Source organism: Phalacrocorax carbo, chromosome Z, assembly GCF_963921805.1.
Source record: "Phalacrocorax carbo chromosome Z, bPhaCar2.1, whole genome shotgun sequence".
NCBI lineage: Eukaryota > Metazoa > Chordata > Aves > Suliformes > Phalacrocoracidae > Phalacrocorax > Phalacrocorax carbo.
Genome location: NC_087548.1, coordinates 26570922 through 26590163, shown reverse-complemented (window position 1 = coordinate 26590163; position 19242 = coordinate 26570922). Strand labels below are relative to the sequence as shown.

Here is a 19242-nt window from a genome sequence, read left to right as displayed (position 1 = left end):
CGAACAACCACAAAATCCCCATAATCTCTAAGAATATTTCACCAACCCTTCCCTGCCTGCAAAACCATTCCTAATGAGATATCCCCCACTTTTTAAAGTAGAGAAATAAAATGACTTAGTTTTATTGTCAAGTTTGCAAACGGCTAATGAGAAAAATATTATAATGGTGTGAACATCAAGTATATTCAAATGCTAGTCAGCCATTAAGAGAAAATTCTTCCCAGTCACAAATCAGTTTATAGTGTGTCGTGTCAACCTTCTCACTCTTCAAATGGGGTTTTATTAAAGCTATTAGTATACATTCATTTATAATATTAAGGAAATGCCTTTATTGTGTTCACAATAACTTCATTCAACAGTGGCCAATGAACTATCGTCCACGCTTATTCTGGACCTCCACGCTGTAAAAGAAAAGCAGATGGTTAAATATATTCCACTAAAAGAACAGCAAACAGAGATCAAATCTTCTTTTGCACTGCTAGAGACTTAACAGAGAGTTCTAGTTTTAACTTCTGATTCATACTTAGATGAAAAAGAATCTATGGAAGAATATGCCCAGAGTGTGAAGTATCAGCAGCTACCAGTTACAGCTCCCTTTTTTTCAGGGAAGAATACCAAAAGATCAATACCTGCAACCTACAACTACAGCTGCTTCCACCTCTTCCACTCCAAAGAATCCTGACTTTTGCTCACTTCAGAAAGGTCTGACAAACACAGCAGCAATGAACACAAGTTCTAGAATTATTTTCACTGTCCAAATTCCAAAGTGCAAACTATAAACCAAAGCCAAGATAAGCCATTACAATCTTTATGAGAAATCAGAAGGGTATTTATTATTTTGCCAACAAAATTATTTTACAACTTACCTCACCGTCAAAAAACACATGCTAGAAGTGAAGAAGTGTTTAATTTCTCATTTAATTTCTAATTATAATTCCGTACCCATATACATGCAGGAAAATTGATTTCTTCCACTAACGTGATTATACTGTAGGTAACCTTACAATTTAACGAAGCTATGCAAGCTCCTTTTCATTTCAAACTGACACCCACCTCACAGGTTCTTCAAATGTTGTGCATTCTCCCTTTTTAAGCATCAGTGTTTACAACTGAGAATTTTTACAAAAGCAGGTTCTTCTTACCTTTCATGTACAATACCATATCTGCAAATACTGCAGAAAATATTTATACAAGTTTAATAAAATATTTCCACTACTAGAAAAACAATAGTTATTTATTGGTAAGTTATAAAAACTAGTTTGAGAAATATTTTGGACTTCAATCACATGGTGATAGCCTTTGCTGGTCTAAGAGCAGACGCCTGTGCTCCTGTCCAGCACAAAATACACATTAAACAGATGTTACGAAACAAGTAGTGACAGTGATAAATGAAGGCTATGACTACGTCTAGCTATCTGCATGTCTGTTTGAAGTCATATCTGTCTACCTAGCGATACCATGAGCTACTAGTTAGTGACAGTTGGGTACCCTGTGTATTAAGAATGTGTAGTTTGGGTATTGCACATCAAAGGTATGAAAGCGGGGAGCGCACCCTTGTAAAGAATTACAATGCAATGACATATCTGAAACTTTGAGGGGGGTGTAGAAATAAGCTAAATGCTAGGTACATACAGACAAGACACACCAATAAATGAAACTTACTTGAATATACTCAATCTCTTCATCTGAAATAAGTTTCCTCCTGTATTTCTGAGGTAAGCTTCTTGCTAATTCAGAAGTGTCTGGTGTACCGTGTACTCTACTAACAGGTGAAATATTTTGAAATGCCAGTGATTGGCCTCCTATAGAATCCTGTGCTTTTGAAGCATGGGGAGATGGCACATTGGCTTGTAGAGATTCCTGTACTGAAACACAGATTGCAAAATCATTTACAGAAATGTAACGAGACTGTAAAATTAATTAATTAATGAGCAGCCAATAAAAGTCACCAGTTATTGACAATTTTCTTAATTAAACAAATACTTTAAAGAATTAAGACATTCTACTTCTTAAGCCTGGCTTCACTGTTAAGTGTATCAAGAGCATAGTGAAAAAATTCTGACAGTCAAAGAAACTGTGCTTGAGTGGCAGAAATACTGATGGGGAAACAAAAGACAAATCAGCATATACCCTAAGAAAGGCTTTTTTCCTGGGAAGCTGTACTTAAGAGAAAAAGCATAAAGTATCATAAATGTGTGTGTGGTGGCAATTTTGTAGAAAGATAACTAAGATAAATAACTAAGATCCACTGAGATGATGTTTTTTTTTTTTTTTTCCTGTGACTGTAAAGACAGACAAATGAAAAAGAGGTAGAGGGTTACGGAAAGATAAAGCTCACAGCTATGACATACCACAACATGTAATGCAGTGCTGTATCAATTTTTAATATTACAAAATGGCATATCAAATTTTGTTAATGATGTGCAGAAAGACCACCAAATAACAGGCATCAGCAATCAGTGTTAATGAAATGCAGAGGCCAAGGAGAGCATGAAGTACTTCACAGGTGAGGGCTAGGAGCTATGCTTAAGGAATTCACATTAGAGAAGGTGCCTTGAGTCTGAGGACAGGAGAACAGATGACAAAAGGCAGCGTTGTCCAAGTCAGTGTTCTGAACCTTAGGCCTGTCGCACCATGGCTGATTTTACAATAGAAGTATACAATTACCCCACCAGGCAGAACGGGGCCTCACATCAGTATTTTTTACTGCTTACACACTCAGATCTCTGTATGTGAAGTTAAAACACCTCATAAACCAGCTTCCACAGGAAGTCCGTCTCAGTGATCCTGAAAAATTAGCAAGACAAATGCAATACCTAAACAGCTAGGACAGAGGGACTAAATAGTTATAAAATAAGCAGCATCAAGATTGGATAAGTCAAAGAATGCGAGAAGTTAAAATACCACAGTGTTACCTGCCTCTCTCTCCCCTACCTCCAACAAGATCAAGGAGGTGAGGAGCCAGTTTTAGCCATAGTGAGTCTGAGTCAATGGCAGGATTGGGACATCAAACACCTGCAGAGATGTGACCAAACCACTACTGGTATTAAAAAAAAAAAAAAGCCACAACTGAGAGGCATATTCAGAAGTTCTTAGTCAGCAGACTGTTATCTGAAAGTCCCAAGTTGATCAGGTGGTTCCAGAACAATGGAAGGTCCCAAACAGCATGAGGCGGAAGAGAGCTCTTCAGGAGGAACAGAGTCTGCACAGGGGGCAAGCTATTTCTGTTTCAAGAAAAAACAGACCCTATATATGAAAAAAAAAAAAAAGAAACAATTTCTCCAAGTTTTTTTCATACACCTCAGAAATGTCTGCAGATTTGCCAAGGATTTTCCTCTACAGTATGTTTCAAAGTCTGGAGTGTAGCTAGAGTAGAGGCATCAGCCAATTTAAAACATCATAAGTCAAGACTCTAAAGTACCAGACTTAAGTAGTGCTGTGCTTTAGCTCAGATACACTACATTTTTCCCTTCCCTTTTTGAGACTATTATGTTGCAGTAGGAATATGGTAAAAGAATTTGGCTGGCCTATCAAGCACCCATGTCCCTAAAAGTTTAGTGTTGATCTGAAGAGCTCTGTTGGCTATGTAGAAGCAACAGTCTGGTACAGTGAAACAGTTATTGCTACAGTATTCAAGCAAGATGAGGTAGATTGCAATTTACTAGTGAGATGACAGAACCTGATCAAGGTAGGAAAGTCTCACATATTTAAATATAGCCACAAAAATCTTCTGATGCAGAGATAAATAAGAGGTAACACGTTTTCAAGCAGTTTGCTGGCGTGAGAGGTGGTGCATTTGTCTGAATTGTGCACAGCATACAGAATTCTTACAGAAAGTTATCGCAGAAAATAGTTCTGAAGAGTTCACAGTAAGTCAGATGTGGCACTGATGTACACTGTAGATACTCTGTAATGTTAATGGATTAACTAAGCTTAAAGCTAAATCACAAATGTGATAATGCTGTGGCAAATACTGTGGTGCAGTATAATTTCTGAACAAGTGAGAATAAAGTAATGGAGCTTCTTACGATGTCTCCTAATCCAGTTTCAAATGCTTTGTTAACTCATAAGAAATATTAAAACAACATATCACTCTTATAACTTTGATGTCTAGATGTAACAATATTGGGAATCCTATATCAACGCAGCTATAGATATAATAGTTAAAGTCAAAGATTGCAATAAAATTAATTTTTTCTCAGGATTAATTATTAGCACAAGGAAACACTTAAAATGTACAACGGGATGGCTCTTCCAGCTATAGTCAGGGTTTTAAATACCACTGACATTGCACACTCCACCTAAGAAAAGGAGAGATGAGGAAAATGGAGCATAATTTCTGCAAATATCACTGAATACCTAAAGCTGCTTCAAACTGACTTGGGCACAATAATTTCAGGCAAGTATTAGTATTTGGAAAAACAGGACTTTATACATAAGTAGAAAAGCAACACTGGAAATCTCAGTGAATCTACCTTGACCAAAAAATAAAGACATGCATGTATTATGTGCACTCCCCACAGCTGAATAGAGTCTGAAAAAGAAGAGTCAAGGTGTTGCCTTCAAACTAGAGCAATTATGTTTCAGAAATGCTGCTCAAGGTCAGTCAAGTCATGTAGTTGAAGCAGAAAAACTGTGTGCTGGTTCTTATAAAAAAAGTAATGCAAAGAAAGATGGCACAAGTTGTATGTAGAGATTAAATAACTTACTTTTAGGTCTGGGACTACTTTTTCTGTCCGGGAACTTAATTAATGGAGTATGCGGCTTGACTACCTAGAACAAGACAAGGTAGCAGGAGAAACAGGAAGAGTAAAATACATTTCTAGACACACATTACCTTCACAATTATGGAACATACCACATATTAAACAACCACTTCTATATCACTACTTTCTGTACCACCACTCTGATAAATTTACTACTTATTAACGTTCTGTTCACCCACGGAGGAACTTCACCTTTAAAGGCATTCCTCCGCCCTAATGTCCTGAGAAGCAATCAGCGTGTGTGTGTGTGTGTGTGCAGAAACAGCTCCCACAGTCGCATAAATGCAATTATAAAGTTTCAGCACGTGGAACTGCTAGCTGTGCGGTGCCTGTAGATATTAGGTCAGGTGGCCGGACCGGATTGACAAGTTCCATTAAGAAAAAAACCTTGAAAATATAAAGCTTGGTAGTCGAAGCCACACAGCTCATTTTTGAAACATGTCTTCTGAGGAAGACTCCGCGTCTCACCTTCACCTTAGAAGGGTATGGCTTAGAGAGGAGCTGCCGGCCGGCGCACGCCCCTCGAACAGCGCACGAAAAGCTGCGGGCCGGCCCGCAGCATCCTTTGGCGGCAGAGGACCTGGCACCGGCATCAAGCGACCGGCGACACCGGGCGCGCCCCACCGCACGCCTCTTCCCCCGCCCCAAGGACACCGGCCTCCCCGGCGGCGCCTCAGGCCAGGCGAGGCCAGCCGCACGAACCGCGCTTCTGGTCCCAGCCGCCGCCGACCGCACCGCCGAGCGCCATTACCTGAACGACCCTAGTGGCGGCCGCCATCTTACTGCCCATCGTGACCTCCCGCCGCCGCGGCCCGCAATCGAGCCTGAGAAGCGCAAGGCCACGCCCCCACGGCTAGGCACCGCCCCCACGGGCGCGGCCCGGCCGTAGGGCAGTCCCAAAACGCACAGGAGCAACGCGTTAAAAATACACAAAACCCACCCAACAAAACGTTTTGTTACACCCGATCAAGACACGCTCCACCCATCTTTTAAAATATATTCGTTTATTAAATAAAAAGCGAGTATTTTGAAGCACTGCGGTATGGCTTTGTCAATTTTTTTCAAATACAAAGCAAAAATGCAACTGTTAAAATATTTTAAGTACTGCGTTGCTGCTCACTGGATAGCGTGAAGCTACCTCTTCCATTTTACCTGCATTTTCCATAGGGTTATCATATTTTGTTACATGAGACATCTCCAGGTTGCATCTACTGCTGGAGGCTCTGCTTAAAATCACCATATAGCAGTCTGTTACATACAATTAGAAGTATAACATTTTCAGTGTTTAAAATTGTACATAATGCTTGAATTAAAAAAAATAAGACAATGACTGACTTCCCTAATTTTCCAGTTTGGGCTTTCCACAGGGGCAAATAGGGCCGTGCATTCTGTCTGGGATCTCTAGCCTGCTGGTGCCCAGGGGAAGAGGACAGAAATCACATAGCCTCTGTGAAAGCTCACCTTTAAAGAAAAGCTTGACATATATAATTATTCATCTCTTTTAGGTCATTGCTGCCATTCAGAGGGAGGCAAGTACTTGGGACAAAACAGCTATAAAGTGGCTCTTCAGATGATTTCATTGGCTATGCTATGTGTTCAAGTATTTACTGTGTACCAGGAATTAAATTTAACTTCAGAGTTGGGTGGCCATGTTCTGAGTCTCCAGAAAGATCAACAATTCCCAGAAAGGTTAAAAATTCAAATTCTTTAAATTGTGGTCTCATGATGCCTATTAATCCACCACTCTTAGTAGATTGATTAAATATATTTTTAAAAAATGAAACACCATTTCTCCTGACTCAGAGAGAATAGACATTTTTTTCAAGCTGTAGGACAATTGCCTTTAAAGATGGATCTTCTGCCCAGTTAACTCTGCTTCCAATTATGATATTCTAAAAGAAAAAAGATTATTGGTTAAAAAAGCTTTTAAAAAGGATTTTTCCAAATAAAATATCTCAAAAGCTCTCTGGTTTTTGATTTTTATAGTTTGGAAGCCCTTGAAATTCATAGCAGTATTTCAAGTAGGTGGGATGGGGGGAAAGAGGAGAAAGGGAAGTATCATTTTAGATCCTATTGTCAATACATTTAAAAAAAGCAGTACTTTTAATTTCCTAGAGATGCTTGCACACCATCCCTATTTTAAACATTGGAATTTAGAGGATTTTTTTTTAAAAAAAAAACATATGAAATAAGGTTTGCCTAAAACACAAGATAACAGAGTTAACATTCTCACCCTGCCATTCTGGACTGAAAATGGGAATTATTAGATTTAACCAAAGATTTGCTCTTCTTATGGCTCAGAAGATTTCAGGAATACAAAACCAGAAAATAATTCTAGGCATCCAATATAAAACCCGCTAAAATGTTTAATTTCTCATTCTTATTTTGAGATATAACTTTGTTACCAATGGAAACTAGGAGTTGACATAGCATGCAATACAAAAAACGTGGGGCTTTCTTCCTGTCCTTGAAATTCTTCTGATCATCCAAATTCACAGCATGGTTATATACTGTCTTATACCTGAAGCCCTTCAGTATCTTTTCCCCCAGTCAAAACTTTTAAAATAAACTTTGTGCGCGCTTAACTAGGGTTTCATAGCCCGCTTGCAGATCAGCTCAAAAGCACTGCAATTGCAATTTACCATTCCCTGTGCCTCCCATCTTAGGTCACTGATCTGTGGGGCCAGGAGAAGGAAGCCAGGTCAAGCCACACAGCGAGAGGTGGAGTACCAGACTGCAGCACAGCATAGATGACCTTTAGTCAAGCCCCTCGGAGCACAGGATGCTGCAAGGAGGCCCTTCCACCCTATGCCAAATCATAAGGTTTTCTTCCTCACTTTGCATGACTCCATGCTCCGGATGACCTACCAGCCAGCTGCATGGACACAGACTAGTCAGCAGCACCTGATACTGAGTAACTGAAAGGTTGGAGGCTACACTGCTGAAAGCATTTGGAGACTGGCCATGGCTGCTGGCCAAGGCTTTCACAAGGCTGCAGTGGGCGACAGAGAGGCACATGTGGTCAGAAGGGTCAGACTGAGGAGCAGCAGTCTGGCACACTGGTATAATGGGATTAAGACCTACTTATTATTCCTAACCATGAGCTGGGTGAACTGATATGGGGGAGTGTAGGGGTGACTCTCAGTATAAGGAAATAGAGCTGCTGTGACAGACATTTTCTGAGAAAATGCATTATTTTTGTACCTTTAAGGCAATAATGGAATAAAGGCAGATCGATGGCTTCTCTAAACCCTGTAAATAATTATTCAAAAGAAGTCTGTGACAATTTCATGCTTTTAGCCTTTAAAGCAATAAAGTTTTCCTTTCATATGGCAGTTTTTCCATTACCATTGTTACTTAAAGTTTTTAGAAAACACATTTTGTCTGAAGTTACATTTAGCATACACTATGTTATCTTGACTGTAATGCAAAACTGCTAACTTGCTTCTAAAAGCTACAACATATTACCTGGAATACATTTTGAATTACTGTAGTCAAATTTCTTTCTTTTTCGAAGTTTTTACGTAACTCTGCCAGCACTTCCCCTGCTTCCATACGTGCTTGTTCCTCCTTTTCTTTTTTCATCATGGTATGAATTTGCAGCAGTTTCCGTTCTCCAGCTTTTTTCAGTGCTGTTCCATTATTAGGAAAATGAAGTGTTAAGAAGCAGTTAGGTGAGCAGTAGAGCTAAAGATATGCTTTTTTCCTCACAGACATCTAAGGCACTCCCACTGCAATAACCCTAACTTCACACTCCATCCCTTCCCTCCAATATACCTCAAGATATTCCTTTTACCAAGAGGCAACCTGTGCTGTGGCTACCTGGTATCAAAGTACATCAGTTAGCTTCCTGGCTGCTAGTAAAACAGAAAGTACTTTGTATGCTGTCTGCACTTCCATCAGACATTGACCATTTCTTGAATATCTGTCCTACATCTGTCTTCGGTTGCCACAACTTTTATAGTCAGAGGTGGTTAAGATCCTTTCCCATTTTCCAGATTTGATTGAAATCAGATGTCAAAGTCATACGAGGAACATATGGAAAACACAAGTGAATATTACTAGTTTTTTGTAGGAAAACAGGCTAAAAATTAGACTGAACAGAACCATTTAGGGACAGTTCATACATAGAAAGAAAGCTGACACAACATTCCTTCCCCTATTTCCAAAAGTATTAGGGATGTTAATTTTTCCTGTGAAGACAGATATTTATGTTTGTTCATTGCTGTCAACATATACACCACCTCCTATGCATGAAACAAACAATAGTTGTTAGAACTGTTGGTAAACATGGTCATATGATAATAGGAGCATTCAAAAATGTATTTACCTTAAGTTCTGAAGATTGACTTCACATTTAAATCTGACCCACTAACAAGCCTACTGAATACCACCATATATACTACTACAAGAATTCTTTGTAAGTAAATTGCCTTCCCTATTCTGCAACCATTTCATAAAGGTGCAGACTGACAAAAAAATCTTTTAAGTGCTGTAGGACTGATTTAAATTACTAAATGCTATGTAATTTTCTGGGCAGCTTACAGTAAATACTAAAACCACATTCTTTTTTGAGTATCTTCTTGTATCTCTCATTCTAATGTGTTGGTCTCATGCTCAAGAAGACAACACACCAGCTCATTTTTACAGTACCTCCTACTCTTTTCAGAATTTTTATAACTATGAGAGTTTTGCCATTACTTCAGATGTAAATTAATATTGCTACCAGAAGAACTTTAAAATGTGAACTGTACATTCAAATATAAAACACAAGTCAACAGAGCCAACACACTTACAGAATCTTTTCTTTCTAATGTCCATCAATTCCTGTTCCTTCTCACGTGTTTGCTGAAAAAAAAAGTTATTTCTTACACTCTTGGCTCCAAAAAATATTGAAAGATGCCAGTTTAATTCCCAAAAGCTGTTATGGACAGCTCTAGAAGCAGACTTTCTTACATACTCACTTTAAGTAATCACTTCAGTAATTTTAACACCAGTAAAAACTGTGCCCTTTAGGCCACATACTTGCTTCAAATGACTTGTGCAATCCTGTTACTTTCCAATTGCACTTCTGCCCATGTTGAGGTTGGTAGGCCCGCACAACTGCAGCAGAAGCTACAAGAGCCACTTACCTGCTGACATTCAACTATTTCCTTGCTGACCATTACTATGTGTTTGAAAGTTTCCATGATCAGTCTAAGGAAGGAAACACAGTCACACACTTTAAGACCACTAATATAAGCCAACAGCATAACAGTTTTAATAAAGGTTATTTGCATTAACCTAAAAATTCACATTTCCCCTAACACCAAAATAAAGCATATTTTTTACCACCTGTACCCTTTTATTTTTTTTTACAGTTATTACACTAAGTTATTGTTGTAGGGGCCAAATAGCCTCCTCTCTCTCAACCTGAGTTTCCCTACTATTTCTGTTAAGTCCGTCTGACATTTCAAATAATATAGCTTGAAAGGCATCAAAGAAGCCTAGCCACCTGAGAATGGCTAGCAATTGGAGCTCCTGAATATGGCGTGTGGCAGGACCATCATGGAGATGCAATGTTTTCAGCTGTATTTCTGACAGAAATTAGGTTTCTCATATTACACTTCATATGTGTGCACCCATTCACATTGGGCAGGAAATTGAAAGCTAATTTCAACTTTTTAATTTTGAAACATTTTTGAAACTTCTAGTTCTCTTTCAAAGACATTAAGCTGTTACATGATTAATTAATGAAGGCAGCCAAGCAGAGGCAAGGCTTTGTTACAAACCTGCAATATGTGCTCAGCTGTTGTATGTGCAGGTGACTCATGCATTAAAGAAAAAACTGCTAACTACAAACAGCTCTCACCAGTGAATAAAAAATTATGATCTCTGTAATCAAAGGCTGGTTAATTCAGAGCCCAAATGTAAATCCACGATAGGTATAAAAGGTGTCATCATGCTGATCCTAGCCAGAAGGCAAACTGTTTATCATTCAGTCAAAACTAGAAGAAGGAAGCTTGCTTTTAAAAAAGGTGCAATGAAGTAATGTAGAAATGTGTCACACTGAACCGTGTAAAGTCCATTCCTTTCTAGCCATCCTTTCCCCAAGAACACCTTACCGTGAGTCATTATCATTTTGCTTCACTTTGTTCATCAGGGCAGCCGCAAATTGGAGCCTGCATAGTGTAGGGAAGAAACATGTAACTGATGAGAGCTGATAAGAAATGGAGAAGCAGATCTAGATAAATAACAGAAATAGAACCTTGGAAATACCTCTTATGTCCACTTTCACACTGGAATTATATATATAAAATATTCAGTACCTTTTAAATATCACTTTTCTTAAAAAATGGGGTTTAACTCTCAGGAGAAGAAAGGTGTGTAAATGATTATCTGTGAGAGTGACAACTCCTTTCTCTCTTGCCAAACATACTCGGACACCATTAATCCCAGAATCTGTAGAAGGGAAGCTGGGCAAAGGTGGGAATTCAAATGGACGGCCATGTAACATGGGAGACACAACACACCTATAAATATCTGCATATTTTCATAGGCATTTGTAAAATACTGCCAAGAAATGTTTACTGTTTCATACAATCAGACTTTCACAGTTTTGCAGGAACCTTTGGGTTTACACATTTCAACTTGTAATTTTTCTTCTTTTGTTCTCTACGGTATCTCCATCTGCATTTCTACAGGTTCAATGGTACTAAAATCTCTCATGTTTGTAACACATACCATATCACTTTGAAATCCTGTGTTAAGCAGAATTATGTATATGTGTATGTATGCATGCTCACAAACAAACAGAAAATCTACAAATAAACAGGAAGAAAATTCTACCTTTGCAAGGCTAAGGTCTTGTTCTGGAAAGAGGTTTTTGATTCCTCTATTTTGTTTTCCAAATCTTTTATAGCCCTGAAGGAAAAAACCAAAACAAAATAAAACCCAAACAGCATGAAGATGACAAACAATTTACATTTTAAACTCATTTTCTATGTGTCTAAAGTAAGACTTTTCCCTGTAAACCACAAATTATTAAGGCCAGGAATATTTTCGCATGTGGAACTCTGTTGGTGAATTCTAGTCATAACAAAAAGGACTGCAAATTTAGAAGCCTTATCAGATACAGAACTACATTAGGGCACTGAGTAAAATATTTCTTGCCCATATCTTCTCTTTTTTTTTTTTTTCACCAGTCTCCTGCAAGGTACTTGTCATTAATACAGTGATTTTGTAAGAAGGAGGAACTTGAAGAGAACATCAAAATTCAGTTCTCAGCCTGTCTCCTCTTTATTTTAAAATACATCAAAAGTTTGAAGTTAGTGAGTGACCTACTTCCTGATAAACCTTTCTTCATTGATGTGATCTAGGCGACTTTCTTGACCTGCAAAGAAAGAATGTCACCAAAGAAAGCACAACAGACCTTTCAACACAACCTATAGGACATAGATGATAAACAGTTTGATGGCTTTACTAACAAGGTATTTCTTACTCTTACCTCCACACCTTATCTCTTCCACTGTTAGTAAGACTACACTATCAATCAGCTGTATCAGAGAAACAGGCTTTAAAATATTCCCATTTAGCACTTTTTAGACACACCAGAGCTGACTCAACAGCATTGCTCTACATATGCAGCTGGCTGGTTCATTGGGAACAAGAAGAAACACCTTAAATCAGTATTGCTGCCAAACACTTTGGCAGACTTTTGGCAAGACTTCAGATACAGTGATCTGATTTCTGAAAACTGCCATCACGTGTCTGAGCATTAGAGGTGTCTAAAGTGAAAACCCAAGAGGGGAAAAGGCAGCGGGCAATAATCACATGGCAGTTTTGTAAGCATTCAAACACGACTCCAAGAGCTGTCTAGAAAATGCAGTAAGATGCTCAGCCAAGAAAAATTTGTGGTTTTTAACGAACAAAGAAAGAACTTCAGTATTATAATGAGCACTTTTAATAAATAGTTTAAAAAAATATACGTTAGCCATGTCACTTTCTTAATTGCTGTCGCATCACGTCAAGAGGAAGCAGAGGAGGGTGGGGGGGGGAGGGGGTTAGGGTAGGGTTAAGCTTACCGGCATGAACTGCGGTGACGAACTCCATGAGCTGCTGCTTCAGCTGGTTCCTCAGGCTGGAGCAGAAGCAAAGCGACCAAGTCAGGCCCCGCGCCGCGGCCCCGGGGAGCCGGGCGAGGCAGGCCCCGCCGCACACACCGGCTCCCGCGCCCACCCCGACTGCTCGGAGCTGCCGCCGCGGCTCCGCGCCCCTCTGCCCCAGAAACCCAGCACTGACCAGAGCAGCGTAGGGATGTCCACCTCGGCTACCACATGGGCACCGGAACCGGCTCTGGGCTCTGCCCCAGCCTCCAGCCCTGCTTTGCCCCCAGCCCCGGCCTCCGGCCTTGCGTCGGCCACCGCTTGCTCCCGGTCCCCGGCTTCCGCCCAGGCCTTGGCCTGGGCCGCCACCGGTGACTCCGGCTGCAGTATCTCCATGGCCGCGTTTTCAAACGGCCCGCGCCCGCCCATCGGCAGCGCAGCCGGCGATTGCTTCTGCCTGGTGGAGCAGGGCTCGCTGGCAGCCCACGCTGCTTCCGGCCAATCCTGGGCCGCGTCTCCCTTATCGGCCTTTCGGCGCTCGGCCACCCGCGAGAGGCCGGGGCCGGCTCCGAGAGAGGCGGTAATTGAGTTGCTGCCTGAGGCGGGGGAGTATTTGTAGAAATTGTTATAAGTTATTGTAACAAAGAAAAAAAAGAATGGGTAGAGTGGTAGGCAAAGACGAATGATCACTTCTAAGTGAAGGTAGATACAGATCTCCGACCAGTGTTCTAGAGGCAGTTATTAACAAACCTGTACCACAACAACAAAAAAAAAGACTAATAGAGTGCACCTGTAATTTGACTAATCTGGCAGATACCACCTCTGCCAGAGCACTAGCTGTGGGACTATCACCACACAGAACACCGATAAAATGCATAACCATTTATTAAAAGACTGAAACACACAAGTAAGGTACAGAATACACACAGTGACAGAAAATAGTAACGTTGGCTTTGAGTTCACAGAGAAACTACATCTTTCTAAGCAGAGGTTTGGCCAGATCCCATATAATACAAGAGTTGAGCTGTTCAATGGAGCTTATGTTGGAATTTCTTCTGACGTGGTATTTGTTCTTGATTGTCTGCAGAGAGATAAATTTGATTAGGTTTGCTCTGTTGATAAAGTTACACTATTCCAGCTCACCCAAGGCTTGGTGGTCAAGCCATGCCCACCCAAGCACACAAGACCAGTTCATGGCTGGCTCCTGCCACTTTCGCAAGATAAAGATCTGTAGCTGAAATGAGCAGCTCTAATCCAAGTCTGACAGCAGTGGCTGTGCCACTTCAGCCAGGTTCAGAGAACCACATATTGATACTAACCACACATACTCACCACCTGCACTGTGTGATTCTTACCAAATGCTTTGTAATGCCCTCATTCACAAAAATTATGTTCTTCGCCAGGTGCTGCATAACTGGGAGAAGGTCACTCTCCGTGTAAGAGATGGAGTGCTGCACAGTTAGTTCCTGAAAGGGAAGGGAAGTAATTAGAGAAGCCTACTAGCGCAATTTCCAGTAGGCTGGGTTCTTTGTCTCCTGTTGGTCTTGGGCAATTGCAGTGTCCTGTCTCACAGGGGTCAGATAACAGTTACAGCCCTACTTCTGTCCTAGTGTAATGGGCCATGGGGAGACAAGAAAATACTAAGGTAGCACACAAGGGAAGCTGAAGGTGTACACTTGGTCCGGAGTGGCCTTTTAAGCCGGTGTACAGGAACACTGAGTCCCGAACTAAGGGGTGGTCTGACAAGCATGACTTACCCATGCACATCCGTCGAGGAGTTTCATAGCCAAACAGAAAGCAGCCGCAGCAATCTTTGATGGAGGGAAGTGAACCATTTCATAGTCAATAATGGACAACTCCATCAGATACTTGGCCAAAACGTGGTGTTCAAAGTCCACCTGCAGTATCAGAGTTGAGTATTGGCTATATTCAAGGCAAGAGCATCCTGTCAAGCCTTTGTTTAGTCAAGCAGGAAGAAATACTTCCTTAGTGAACATTTTCAGAGCTATAGGCTTGAAATTCAAGTGGCTTAATCACAAGAGCAGTTCTGAGGTGTATTAGGCAGCTCATAGTCTAGGATCACTCCTTTTAGTGGCAGTCTAGCGCCACCTGCAGTACCAGACAGACATTTTAACTCTGGGTTTTGGGTGGGTTAGGCTAACACGACTGAAAGCAGACAAACAAGACCCATTTCTACATGGGAGATAGGTCTCAACCAGGCTCAGTTGCTAAACTGTTGCAGTACTCAAAAGTTCTGAACCATTTTAACAAGCTGCCACAGTCACGTATTGCATTGTCAGGATGCTGCTTACAGTAACACCCATTCTCAACATTACCTTAGCAACCCTTGAAGTTCTCCTTAGGAAGTGCAGAGGGAGAGGGCGACCCAGAGCAAAGTTCAGTGCTTGCAGGATCTTCACCTCCATCTGGCAGATCTGGAGCGTTGTGTAAGTATTATCAGTCACATAGGCAAAGTCTCCAATATGTGGGGGATATATCTCTTCATATTTGCTGGCAATGAACATAGCTGTGACACCAACGAGCTGCAGCATCCTCTTGGAAATAATGTTGTCCTGTATTCAAAAGCAGTAGAGATTTTATCTAAATTACTTGGCTCAGAACACAGCTTTTCAAGGTAGCCCAGGTAAGGCTTGTTTTAAAGCAGGATGGTCATACTGGCACATACAGAATAACTGTGTATCATCTGTTACCTCTGTTGGCACCTGCTGGGGTATTAGAAAGCTTTGAGATCAAATCAGGGAGAGGAGCAAGCAGTTTCGATATATCAAGTCACTGTTCATAGTTGAGAGGGTTATGTGGTACATTCAATTCAACACCAAATGCCCTTTGTTGGTCAACCATATTTTGTTCAGGGTAACACGTATAACCATGTATGGTGTTACTGATCAGTGGTCTTTGTGCTTTATCTTAGGGGAAAAGCACTGACTGACACTGGACGAGATGCACTCACCTGCAGGAAGCGATCAATGATACCAACTGACATGAACAAGGTCTCTGCATGGAGTTTGAATTTAATCTGTACTTGCACAAGCCAGTCTATTAATATAGCGCGCATGTTCCCAGTGATTTCCTGGCCGGCCAGGTATTCAGCTCTGACAGGTTGACTTTTCTGCGTGGAGGAAATAGGGTTAATATATCTAGTTGCTTAGCTGAAGCATTTGCAATCCCTAGCCTCTGTTGCATCTTAAGGCTTATCGAGTTCAGTGCAAGCATAGCACATATGTATGTGTAAGGCCACAGGGCACAAGGTTTACTTGTTTACTAGACATGGGCTAGGAGTATGGTACTAGTACTACTGGTTGATAGGTGCTGGTTGCTAGACCCGTCTGTTATCAGTCAGTTTACTCTTGTATTTTAAGTTGAGGGATCACTTTTTAGCGCCTCAGGAAAACCCGTAAGTGAAAGTGAATACCAGCTCCAAGCCACAGCTATAATGGCAGGTTCAGCTCTAAGTGTCAGCAAGCCACCCCTCGCGGTTCTGACCTACTCCTACCAACCTCAAGCTCTTGCAGGTACTGGTAGATGTCCTTCACATAGTCATTGCAGAGTTTTGGATCCTCATCATCTCTCTCATCTGTGTTTTCCACTTCAAGCATGACATCAGAAAAAGCTTTACACAACACGGTCTCTAATGGGGCATATCCACGTATCTCCACGGAGGCTGGAGATTGAGGCTCCAACTACAAGGAAATTTGGGATCAGCGCGGGCCCAGTAAAGGCTCCCGTGGGGCAAGCTGCACGCAGCAACCCCGCAGGGCAGGGCTGGGCTCGGCAGAGGGGGGTGGGGGGTGGGGGCGGGCGGGAGTACACGGCCCCAAGCAGGGCTCGGGCGGTACCTGGTAGCGCATCGGGTCTGCCTTCGACCCGGCTCTGGCAGCACCCTTCAGCTTCCTCCCGGCATCCGTCTTCTGGGTGGCAGCGGGCCGGGTGCCCGTCTCCGGCCCGCGGCTCACCTGCATCGCCGCCTTGGTGGTGGCCCGAGTCTTCGGCTCAGCCACGCAGTTGCCGATGTCTCCCAGGGCGGTGCGGGACAGCGTCTTGCAGCTGGCCGCCTGCGCCTCGCGCTTAGCGGTGGGTAGCGCGCTGCCCCTCGCCGCGGCATCGTCCGTCTTGCGGGTGTACTGCGGGGAGCACGGTCAGCGGCGCCCGGGCGGGGGGGGGCACCGGGCCCGGGCGCCGCACCCCGCGAGCGGGAGCGGGGGCGGGGGAAATTCGGAGGTGAAGCCATACAAACCGGGGCGCTGGGAGAAAGGGAACCGGGGGAGGGCTGCAGGTACCCCCGCCTCCCCGGCCCGAAACCAGTGGGCTGGAGAAGAGAAGCCCATGGTAGGTTTTGCACGGCTACACACCGCCGGAGCTGGAGGGTTTTAGATGCGGACCCGGGGGGGGGTTGAACGGCTGCCCACCCCTACCAAAGCCCGGAGAATTTGAGGGAAGGTGGGCAGAACCGAAGAAGTGCCCCAGGAAAAGGAGAAGCGCTCACACGTACACTGCCACCCTTCCCACCAAGGACAAACTGGGGTGAGTGGGAGAACTCGGGAGGGCTGCCCTGCTGCACCGCACTCTGCCCGCCGAGCCGGAGGGCTCCTGGGCAGGGAAGGAGGGAGCAGGACGCGGCAGGGTCGCACGGCCGCCCACAGGCCGCCCAGGTTGGGGTGAGGAAATAGCCCCCGACCTGCGGCGTGACACCCCTACCCTACCCCGTCCGCGCCTGGCCGGGCTTCGCTCCCCGTACGTACCCGAGTGACCCTGGATGCCATGTCAGAACAGCTGGAGAGGCTGAGCCAAGTGAGGGACTTCGGCCCGGCCGCCGCCAATTTAAACCTCTGAGCCGCCGCCGCTCATTGGCTGCCCAGGTGCCTCCCTATTGGCTGTCGGCGGTCCCGGTGCGTTCCCGTGGCGACCGTGGTGGGGCGGGACCCATGCGTGTGCGCTCCGCGGCCGGTTCGGCCCCTCCCCCTCCCCCCCCCGCCGCGGGGGGGCCCGGGCCAGCGGCAGCCCCCAGGCCCGCCGCCGCGCCGCTCCCGGGGGGCGCGGGGGTCCGACGGGCGCGGCGGTGGCGATCTGCCGCTACGGGCGGAACCCCCGGAAGACACCCCGGGACCCCGTACCCACGCTGCCCGCCCCACACCGCTCCCAGGGCGCTCCCCGCGGACCCGCCGCTTCTTAATACGCTTCCCCGCTTCCGACCAAATTCGCTTTTTAACCAGAAAAGTCAAGACGCACTACGAAAAAGTTTCTGAAAAACACATTTATTTTTCCGTTATCATATACACGCATATTGCTTGCTGTTGGATGCAAAATACATAGCGGCAGTTTGTTTGAAAACTTTGTTTCACCTTTGAAAGTGTTTTGTTGCAACTGCCTGCATACAAATCAGATGGCTAGACTAAAAACTCCCCCACCGTGGTGTTCATGAACATATAAATCAACATATAAATCACTGTACCTGTGATTTGAAAAACACTGAAAAAAATTTGAAAAACGGTCCTAACAGATCCTGTCGGGGCGTGTGTAAGGCTGAACCCTTCTTTGGAGGATTATTGCCAGATACAAGCTCTTGTTAAATGTTTATTCCCATCATCTTCCTGTCGCGGTAGCAAGGGAAAACACTGTGCACGTGTGTTGGGTAACACACAAAAAGCTGCCAAATGCCTGTTAAGATGGAGGTTCTTCCCCATCATTGAAGTATCCAGGAATGAGCTGATCCTCGCTACCACCATCATCTAATGTGGTCCCAGCCACCTTAATTTGTTTCAGGTCCTGTTGCTAGCCGCTGAAGTAGGAAATTAGCATTCACTCAGAGTTACAGCAAGCACAAAGGCTCTTCACTTATCTTAAGCTAACGATTTAAAAAGAAAGCATCACCCCTCTTTTCATCCATCTATCACGATGGGACTAATGCTCGCTTTGGTGAAACACTGACAGCTCCAGTAGAATCACCTCAAAGATGAGCGGCACATGTAAATATTAACTGAAGCTTTTTGTCTGAAAATCGTTTACAAAACCAAAAGATCACCCTCTTTATAAGCTGAGTGTACTTGTAGCACTGTTAGTCAACCGACCTGAGGCTTCTGGAGGAGGCAAGGTGAGAAAAAACACTGCCAAAGGCATAAATTGGAAGAAAACAGGATCGAGCTTTGAGAACTTGGCTAGTTCTGCAGTGCTATCCCAAGAAATGAGGGACCGACATTTGTGTAGTCAATCTTCATTGCTCTATGTGAAAGCAGTGCAACTTTTAGAGACTTTCTGACCACAGTTTTTCAAGTCAGTCCTATACTGCAAACAGGGTGTTTTATCACAGCTGCAGATAGCATTTTATCAAAGCACCGGAGGAAGAGAATGGAATGCAAACTTGTTTAACAGTTACA

The 19242-nt window shown here is 43.4% G+C and overlaps 3 protein-coding genes across 3 annotated transcripts; all 3 read right to left on the bottom strand.

Moving 5' to 3' along the window:
- Positions 1-106: 106 nt before the first annotated feature.
- Positions 107-5628, bottom strand: KGD4 (alpha-ketoglutarate dehydrogenase subunit 4). The gene is made up of 4 exons (XM_064438310.1): positions 5518-5628; positions 4710-4773; positions 1663-1865; positions 107-401 (listed from the first exon to the last, which is right to left on the bottom strand). The coding sequence occupies exons 1-4, from the start codon at positions 5554-5556 to the stop codon at positions 384-386; spliced, it is 324 nt and encodes a 107-aa protein (XP_064294380.1). The 5' UTR covers positions 5557-5628; the 3' UTR covers positions 107-383.
- A 121-nt stretch (positions 5629-5749) lies between these two features.
- CENPH (centromere protein H) lies at positions 5750-13261 on the bottom strand. Its single transcript, XM_064438377.1, has 9 exons — positions 13047-13261; positions 12830-12885; positions 12090-12138; positions 11595-11669; positions 10871-10927; positions 9899-9962; positions 9563-9614; positions 8235-8398; positions 5750-6658 (listed from the first exon to the last, which is right to left on the bottom strand). Exons 1-9 carry the CDS (start codon positions 13244-13246, stop codon positions 6566-6568), a joined length of 810 nt encoding a protein of 269 aa, XP_064294447.1. The 5' UTR covers positions 13247-13261; the 3' UTR covers positions 5750-6565.
- Positions 13262-13723: 462 nt separating this feature from the next.
- CCNB1 (cyclin B1) lies at positions 13724-17722 on the bottom strand. The gene is made up of 8 exons (XM_064438482.1): positions 17611-17722; positions 16708-16992; positions 16369-16551; positions 15822-15980; positions 15187-15423; positions 14608-14748; positions 14206-14316; positions 13724-13931 (listed from the first exon to the last, which is right to left on the bottom strand). The coding sequence occupies exons 1-8, from the start codon at positions 17629-17631 to the stop codon at positions 13821-13823; spliced, it is 1248 nt and encodes a 415-aa protein (XP_064294552.1). The 5' UTR covers positions 17632-17722; the 3' UTR covers positions 13724-13820.
- Between the last annotated feature and the right edge of the window lie 1520 nt (positions 17723-19242).

Bases quoted from the DNA above. Each gene is read 5' to 3' on its own strand.
- CENPH (XM_064438377.1), bottom strand. From the start codon at position 13,246: ATGGAGATACTGCAGCCGGAGTCACCGGTGGCGGCCCAGGCCAAGGCC. The intron at 11,670-12,089 runs GTAGGTCACTCA...TTTTTCCTTCAG, and splicing joins GAAGAAAGGTTTATCAGGAA to GGCTATAAAAGATTTGGAAA. The intron at 9,615-9,898 runs GTAAGTGGCTCT...TTTTTTTTTCAG, and splicing joins AAATAGTTGAATGTCAGCAG to CAAACACGTGAGAAGGAACA.
- CCNB1 (XM_064438482.1), bottom strand. From the start codon at position 17,631: ATGGCATCCAGGGTCACTCGG. The intron at 15,424-15,821 runs GTGAGTGCATCT...TTTTGAATACAG, and splicing joins TCATTGATCGCTTCCTGCAG to GACAACATTATTTCCAAGAG. The intron at 14,749-15,186 runs GTAATGTTGAGA...CTGATACTGCAG, and splicing joins GAACTTCAAGGGTTGCTAAG to GTGGACTTTGAACACCACGT.
- KGD4 (XM_064438310.1), bottom strand. From the start codon at position 5,556: ATGGGCAGTAAGATGGCGGCCGCCACTAGGGTCGTTCAG. The intron at 4,774-5,517 runs GTAATGGCGCTC...GTCTTGTTCTAG, and splicing joins CCGCCACTAGGGTCGTTCAG to GTAGTCAAGCCGCATACTCC. The intron at 1,866-4,709 runs GTAAGTTATTTA...TCTGTGTTTCAG, and splicing joins AAGTAGTCCCAGACCTAAAA to TACAGGAATCTCTACAAGCC.